Consider the following 8,832-nt stretch of genomic DNA (forward strand, 5'->3'; position numbering starts at 1 on the left):
GAAATGTGTAAACACAATGATGTCATCTGTAAGTGTCTCAGAATTCTTTAAAAGATGGCAGATCCACGCGATTCAGCTGTATATAATGCTTGTTGTGATATGTGATGTTGGCATCTATGAGAGTTGGTATCTATGAAAGGAAGTGGTAGAGCGGGCAGTGGATCGTGATGTAATGGTGGAGAGTGAATGTAACATAATGAGTAGAGCGATTTTGAATAAATATGTGATAGTCGTACAGTGTAATGAGTTGATGTCCACACAACATGGTGCAGTCGGTAGTAAATCGCATAGTGTTCGCAACGTGACCTTAGTGGTGTTGTTTCCTTGTTGTGCCACGTGTAGATAGAGGTTATACAGGTTTCGGCGCGATGGAATCGTTTAAGCCACCGCCGGCGCTGCTTCTAGATGGAAATCTGTGTGAACACTTTCGGCAGTTCAAACAGAGCTTTGATATTTTTATGCTGGCGACTGGATATGAGTCCAAACCATCGGCAGTCAAGGCGGCGATGTGGTTAAACCTCATAGGAGACGAGGCTGTTGAGTTGTTCAACACATTCGATCTTCCAGCGGAAGACCGTAGGGATTTTGAAAAGGTGTTGCGAGCATTTGAACATTATTGTAACCCTGTAAAAAATATCGTAGTTGAGCGGTACAAGTTTAATTGCCGATCTCAGGAAGAGGGAGAGCCGTTTGACTCGTTTGTGAGAGATTTAAAAAAGCTGGTTCAAAGTTGTGACTTCAAGAACCAGACAGACAGTGTTGTGCGGGACAGAATAGTTTTGGGCATTCGGGACAAAGGGCTGCAGGAACGTTTGTTGCGTGAACCGGATCTCAGCTTGTCACGGGCAATGGAACAGTGTAGGGTGGCTGAGCTAGGCAAGCAACGTGCCGATGCTATACAAACCAAAGCTGTCAATCCTGTTAATCGGCGTGAGGATTCGTCGGATGATGAAATTCACCCGAGAGGAGGCACAGTTGAAACTGTGTGGCGAAATAGAAGAAAGCAGAAATCTACTGAACAGCAGCAGGTACCATACAAAAGGGGGGCTGAACAGAAGCATGTGCAACAAGGAAGTCCTAAGTGCCGAAGGTGCGGGAGGGTACATAGGAAGAATGAGTGCCCTGCCTTTGGAAAAAAATGTTACAAGTGCATGAAGTTCAATCATTTTGCAACCGTGTGCACCAACCAAGTTGAAGAGGTTAGGTTAACGGGAGGTGAGATGGAAGAGTTCTTTGTCAGCACATTAGAAGTGGCAGAAGCAACAACCGGGGTGGAGGATGCCAAGCCAGGCCGAAAGGAGTGGATCCAAGAAATGTGGGTTGAAGGTAAGACTGTATATTTCAAGCTTGATACGGGCTCAGAGGTAAATATCATATCACAGAGTATTGTGAAGCAGCTGGCTCGCCCAACCCAGTTGAAATGGTCACACATAACACTCAAAGGGTTCGGCGGCAAAAAAGTGAAACCAGTGGGTGTCATTAAGCTAATGTGTGGAGTAAATACAGCAGATGGTGCTCAGGAGTGCCTGGAGTTTGTTGTTGTTGAAGATGGTAGCTGCAGAATGCCCATTCTTGGACTGCCAGGATGCGTGTGTTTGAAGTTAGTTTCTCGCAGTTTTGTCCACACCTTACACAGTAGCGTTTTATCGGAAGATAAGTTCCTCTCAGAATTTGCAGATGTATTTCAGGGAGTCGGGTGTATTCCGAACAAGTGCACATTGGTAGTAGATAAATCTGTTCAGCCAGTTGCTAAACCACCTCGAAGAGTGCCCTTTGCCTTAAGAGATGGATTAAAAATCAAGTTGGATGAGCTTGTTAAGCTAGGAATTATTGCCAAGGTTGATCAGCCAACTGGATGGGTTAGCAACCTAACTGTTGTTGAAAAGGGCGACAAAAGTCTCAGACTCTGTCTAGATCCAGTAGACCTGAATAAGGCAATTTGCAGGGAGTATCACATGATACCATCATTAGAGGAGTTGAGCTGCCAGCTGAACAATAAGTCCATTTTCACAGTGTTGGACCTGAAAGATGGGTTTTACCAGGTGGAACTAGATGAGGAATCAAGTATGTACTGCACTTTCAGCACACCATTTGGATTTTATAAATTTCTCAGGCTCCCGTTTGGGTTATCGAGTGCACCTGAAATTTTTCAACGAATAAACATGCAAAACTTTGGTGATATTCCAGGGGTACTAGTATACTTTGATGACCTCTTGATTGCTGCTGCAAATGAAGTTGAGCACGATCAAATATTGTTACAGGTAGCACAGAGAGCGAGAGCGCTAAATGTGAAGTTCAATGTACGCAAGATTCAGTTCAAAAAGGAGGAGGCAAGGTATTTTGGGCATGTGTTCTCCTCAAATGGTATGCAGCCAGATCCCGACCAGGTGCGAGCTATTCTAGCACTACAAACACCCACCAACAAAGTTGAGCTGCAAAGAGTGTTGGGTTTCATCAGCTACTTAAGGAAGTTTTTACCTAACTTAGCTAGCATCATAGCTCCACTGAGGGAACTCCTGAAGAACGATACTGAGTGGCAGTGGTTACCAGTGCACACTGATGTGTTGCAGCAAGTCAAGGAGTTGGTCAGCAAGGCACCAGTACTCGGCTTGTATGACCCCAACAAAAAACTGTCCATTCAGTGTGATGCCTCAAAAGATGGACTGGGATGTTGTTTAATGTGTGATGATCAGCCAATCAGCTATGCTTCCCGAAGTTTGTCCTCAGCAGAAAAGAATTATGCACAAGTCGAGAAGGAAATGCTCAGTATTGTGTTTGCAGCGAGAAAGTTTCATCACTACATATATGGAAGGCATGTCATAGTACACACAGACCACAAACCATTAGTTCCAGTGTTTAAGAAAAGTATAGCAGATGTGTATTCTGTTAGACTTCAACGGATGAAAATCAGGCTGCTACGGTACACGCTGTCGGTAGAGTATCTTCCAGGCAAACTCATGCATGTAGCAGACTTACTGTCAAGGGCGTATTTGCCAGAAGTGGAACATGCAGATGAAGATTTGTCTGCAGAAATGGTTCACCTTGTGAGTGTGAGTGATACAAGTCAGGTGTCGACTACTAGAAAGGATGAGTTCAGGTGGGAAACTGCTAAGGATACAGCACTGTGTGAGGTTATGAGGTACTGTCAAAATGGGTGGCCAGAACACAAACATCAAGTCAGCCAGCAAGCTCAAATGTACTTTGTCCAAAGGAATTGCTTGCATCTCGACAAGGGTCTAGTGTTCTTAAATGATCGCATTGTAGTGCCAGTGGCATTGAGGCAGCAGATGCTACTCTTACTCCATGAGGGCCACTTAGGCATAGAAAGAACCAAAGCACGAGCCAGGCAAGTACTGTATTGGCCAAAAATGGCAGAAGACATTGAGATATTGGTAAATAGGTGTTTCACATGCCAAAAATTCAGAAGCCAGAATAAAGCAGAACCACTCATATCTCACAACATTCCAGAATTACTGTTTGAGAAACTTGGTATTGATCTTTGTGACTATGGGGGCAACAGCATAGGCGTGCGCACGGTAGGTGCCACAGGTGCCTTGGCACCACCATTAGGGTTAACGTTATTTTGTTTTTTACAAGCAGAAATAATACATTCTTACAAAAATCCGTATTATTTCCAAAAAAAATATGTTTTCCAAACGTGTCGAGTTACAGATATGTGCTCATAACACTATCAGTATATCAATTATCAATCGAACCAACTATACACACGGAAACAAGCCAGTTGCAATTACTTGTATTGTACACGCGGGCTGCGGCTACGAAACTTCTGAAATGTAAATACTTCTCCTAGTTCTCCTCGAATTACATAGAATGCGCGCTCGGTGTCCACTGTTCACTCCACTCGGCAGGCGCACGGAATAATAGCCGCCGTCCGCCAGGGTTTATTTAAAAAGAGAGAGAGTTTAGTTGGTTAAAAGGATAGGCTTACTCGATGACTTATATGCAGTCGCCGACAAAACATTTTTGTTGTATTCCAAAAGTTAAAACTTTTGCCCACTATTATTTGTGTATTTTTATTATTTTAATATTTTAAATATTTGAGGTATGTTACAAAAACTCCCTTGATTTGTTGATTGCATTTATTTGGCGTCTTCAGAAAACATGTAAGTACGGTTTTTCAAAGCCAACAGCATGAATTCCGTGCAAACAATTTGTGCAATTTACTTTATGGCTCAACAAAGCTTAAAACCGTAAATAAAAATGTTAAAATTTTTACATCTGTGTATTTAATGTTTTTGTTCGGAAACACCTTAAATAGCGCCATTTTGCGCTTTCAAATCCAAATTTTTCCGGGGGAGGACCCCCGGACCCCCCGCTTTAGGCTCGGGGTCTGTGAATGACAGGGCTGTTGTGTAATATGGCACCACTAATACTGAAGTCCTGCGCACGCCAATGGGCAACAGCTATATGGTTGTCATTGACTACTATTCCAAGTGGATTGAAATAGTACCAGTAGCAAATAAACAAGCCAATGAAGTCATAAGAGGACTGAAATCTGTGTTTGCTACTCATGGTGTGCCAAAGCTCATTATTTCAGACAATATGCCATTTAGCTCCTATAAATACAGGCAGTTCGCAATGAGTTGGGACTTCGAAGTAGTGACAGCAAGTCCTCACTACCCAAAGTCGAATGGGCTTGCAGAACGAGCAGTGCAGATTGCTAAGAACATGTTGAGGAGGTGTTCGGATTCGTCTAGTGATCTACCTGTCATGTTACTAGAGTACAGAAACACTCCTCTGACTGCTGTAGGCCTGTCACCAGCACAGTTGCTAATGAGTCGCCGGGTAAGGACGAAACTACCAATGAGGCAGCAGTTACTACAACCGGAAGTGCAGGGAAAGGTAGCAGAAGAACTACGTAACAGGCAAGCGAAGATCAAACAGTGGTATGATCAACGGGCAAGAAAGGCAACCGAGTTCGAGCACCAAGATAGGGTCTTGTTAAATAGAAACAATCAGTAAGAACCAGCAGAAATTGTACACAAGTCTTCGACTCCGAGATCATACGTTGTCCGTGATCAGGATGGCCAGCACGTGCGGAGGAACTCCCATCACTTGAGACCATCCAGCCTTGCTCCTGAGTTGCATAGGAGAAGGTCCAGCCTGGACTCTGATGATGAGTTCCGGGGGTTCCCAGCAGAAGACGAGGCAGGAGGAGAGTCGCAGGGAGCAGGGTCAAGAGTGCGGCAGGGAGAGTGCCCACCAGCACTGATGAGTGGTAAGGAAAAGGTCAATGTGTCGAGACGTACAAAAAGTGGACGTGAGGTGAAAGTGCCAGCAAGATACAAAGACTAGTGAGTACCAAATAATATGATTCCCCAAACTGATGACTGTTTTAACTTTTGCTCTGTTTCTGGATTGTAGTAATATGTCAAGAGTGTGGATGTATTTGCTATAAAAGAGAAGGTGTTGTGATATGTGATGTTGGCATCTATGAGAGTTGGTATCTATGAAAGGAAGTGGTAGAGCGGGCAGTGGATCGTGATGTAATGGTGGAGAGTGAATGTAACATAATGAGTAGAGCGATTTTGAATAAATATGTGATAGTCGTACAGTGTAATGAGTTGATGTCCATTTAAACAAGGTGAAAACACAACAATGCTTTCGTGAACATCGCAGAATTTACACCATGCATTGGTATTAAAACATAAAACTTTATATGTAATAGTACAACTATAGTTTAATTCTATGTTATAATTTATTGTCATAAAAATAATTGACAACTTAAATATGTGAAAATGATGGCATTACAATTTTGATAACCCTTAGTTAACGTAGCAATAGTACATCATCATCATCATCATCATCATCATCATCATCATCATCATCATCATGCTGTAGAGCATGGTTCCCTAGCCGGTGGTACGTGATCAAATGCTGTCAAGTTAAGTTCCATTGACCTTGGTATTGAAAGGTTTATAATGAACAAACAGCAACAATTTTCCCATTAAGAATACTTTTTTTTTTATGAATCTTGATTTTTGGACTCAATTTGAAATAATTGTCTTAAATTGTTTGTTTGTAATGTTTAGTTTTAATTAATGTATATAATTTTTTGTTTTCAGAGTTATGTATTATAAATAAAACTGCCATTTTGAAATTTACATTTTTTCCCCCTAAGTTTCAAACATAACCATAGCTTATTTATTAATATCTAAAACTAAAAGTTTAAGTAGGTCGTACCTAATGGTACACCAACGTTGCTAAAACATCAGGAACCCTGCTGTAGAGAGAGAACAAATTGTTAGCTTACATATATTCAATGCAATGTTAAATAAAAAAATTTCGGGGTTAAATTTTTACTGTTAACTATTGAATGTTGTATCAGCACATAGGAGTTGTGTGTTTTCAGTTGTTTAAACAAAAAAAAAAACTATACATATACTTAGTGCTATAATATGATATTTTTAAATGTTTCAGGTTAATTTTGTTTTAATGTATCTATTTGACTGCAACTTTTAGTTTGAAAAATACACTTAAAAGATAGTGCCGCATTCGTAAAGCTATAGAGAACCAAAAAAATTTAAATATTTTTTATGCCATATTTGTTCCAACATAATTTTCCTGGCTAATAAATTATATGCATTTTTAGTGTTTCGATTTTATCTTATGACTATTGTAACGCCCCTCGTGCCTCAAAATTAAATTATTTTAAATTAATTAAAAAGAGCCTTGGAAACTTGCTGGGTAAGAATAATAAGAAAAATAAAGTTATTGACCAGAGGTGGCACGAGGTGGAGAACAAGACAATTTGGAACTCCCTGCACACAAGCAACTTGGGAGCTGGTGGATCGTTTAAGGGAAGAAGGTATATCATAAATAAATTAACACTACACAAGTAGCTTGGTCTATAGGTTCCCTGTTTTATTTAAAAAATGTAAATAATGAATTCTGTTTTCCATTTGATTTGGCATTTGTAAGTTTCCCAATTAATGATATTAACAATATATTTAAGTTTTTCGAGAATGGACCGGCCCGATATTATTATCACAACACATACTCAACTTTAACAACAAACAATTACATAAACAAAAATTTATAAGTATCACACCAAAATTTGATTCGTCCAATGATTACATCGATAATTAGTTTTATTCATTCTACATGTTCTTCAGGAAAGCACTGTCCGCTGGTAGGCTATTCATTCGATTAATGTAGTTCGTAGCTAGAAAGTGGGGGGGGATGTTGATTTTACATTACCACCCGGGTCTTCAAAGGATAACGTCGGGTCGCGGAAACATCTCTTCTAATGTGACCCGCAGTGGAGGTGCAGGACCACGAGCTGGGAGCAATTTGTCTCTCCAGCACTTCGACCCTGTCTGAAACCCAAGTCAAATTCAAAACGAATTAGACCTGCTTCCAGACAGTCATACACCGTCGGCGCAAAAGGCCAACAAACGGGAATGTGGGGGAAAAGGCTGGATTACTCACCAAACAGGGTGTAGAGTTCGGAGCTCACTAGGTGTCTCGCGCCGACATCAGGATGCCGCGGTCCGAGAAGTCGCGGATGCGCGGACGAAACCAAAAATTTAGAAAAAAAATAAAAAAAATACTAAAACTTTAAAAGTAGAGACATGACTTGAACTAATTACTACTACTGATCGGCTACTGTACAAATGGGATCACATCCCTTAGAGCAACTGACTACATCTCTTCTGCACACGAATTCGCAATTCCCGCGAAAAGCCTCCTAGCGCAGAGAACGCCGAGAGAGCGTGGTCAGTAGCCGCGATCAGAGGACTGAGTGTCCCAATGGCGGACAAAGCTCCTAATTAAATCGGGCGGTGAGGCCCTAGGTCAAAGGAGGGGGAAGGTTCGGTTCTAGGCCGAAAATTTCCGAAGGTGCCCGAGTGGTTGTACGCACGACTTCAGTAGTTCGTGCCAAAGAGCGACTGCTGTGGTCTCTACCGGCAGGTACAGGAAGAAACAAACAATCGACTTCTACAGGTCAGGAGGAAGAAGCATGGGGCCATAAGGCGTAGCGGCGCTGCGCTCTGGCGGCGTAAAGGGGAACTAACGGAGGCGGTGAACTGACTCGCCGCCAGGTGTCACAAACATAGTCTCAGCTCGCTGGCCACCATGGGTGAAGTTGCTTTTTTCTGCCGCTAGGTGTCGCGGAGGTCTCTTTAGGACCAGGGAAATAGGCCATCGTCCCGTCAGGTCACTGCTCCTAGCTTTATTTATCAGAACTAATGTGAGGTGGAGAGAGAGGAAGGGGGGGACAGAAAACGCCACTCCGCTGGGAACACAGCTCCACTGGAGCCCCATTCGTGACAAGACTTACTACTCTCAGCAGGTCTCTTAGAAGTAGCAGCTTGCAGCCCAGAAGCTGCTCTATGCAGTTTTGGTCATGAAGAGAAATAATATTACAAACTCGGGACGTGACTGCAGGCGAGAGAAATTTTAAGCTGGCTGCCAGCCAAGTAATAGATCTGCAAAATATTAGATACGTCTCTGGGAAAGGTGCTTCAGACTACTGGCACAAAGTTTAAACACGAGGCGTACACCGGCCTAACAAAATGTAAATCGCCCTTTAGTAACCAAATCAAATTAGAAAAATAAGATTTCCAAAATTAATTAAAAATTATAGTAAAAATTTAAAAAGGTGTCGAAATGCCTAAATTCAAGTTTACAAAATGTATTCCAGGATAGTTTCACTTCCATAAGGTTTCCTTTGGCACACCAATACACATAGTACATCTCCCGATGTTCACGAAAGTTAATATATGCAGGTGCATGTTGTCACACGTGGGTTCGGCATCTTGACGACTTCAGATTGTGGAAATAGCAGTTTCTGCATGCTTGCACATT

At 42.0% G+C, this 8,832-nt stretch overlaps 1 protein-coding gene across 1 annotated transcript; it reads left to right on the forward strand.

Moving 5' to 3' along the window:
• Positions 1-368: 368 nt before the first annotated feature.
• Positions 369-5,316, forward strand: LOC134542311 (uncharacterized protein K02A2.6-like). Its single transcript, XM_063386458.1, has 3 exons — positions 369-2,641; positions 2,891-3,050; positions 5,044-5,316. Exons 1-3 carry the CDS (start codon positions 369-371, stop codon positions 5,314-5,316), a joined length of 2,706 nt encoding a protein of 901 aa, XP_063242528.1.
• The last annotated feature ends 3,516 nt before the right edge of the window (positions 5,317-8,832 follow it).

This window comes from Bacillus rossius, assembly GCF_032445375.1.
Source record: "Bacillus rossius redtenbacheri isolate Brsri chromosome 4 unlocalized genomic scaffold, Brsri_v3 Brsri_v3_scf4_2, whole genome shotgun sequence".
Lineage (NCBI taxonomy): Eukaryota > Metazoa > Arthropoda > Insecta > Phasmatodea > Bacillidae > Bacillus > Bacillus rossius.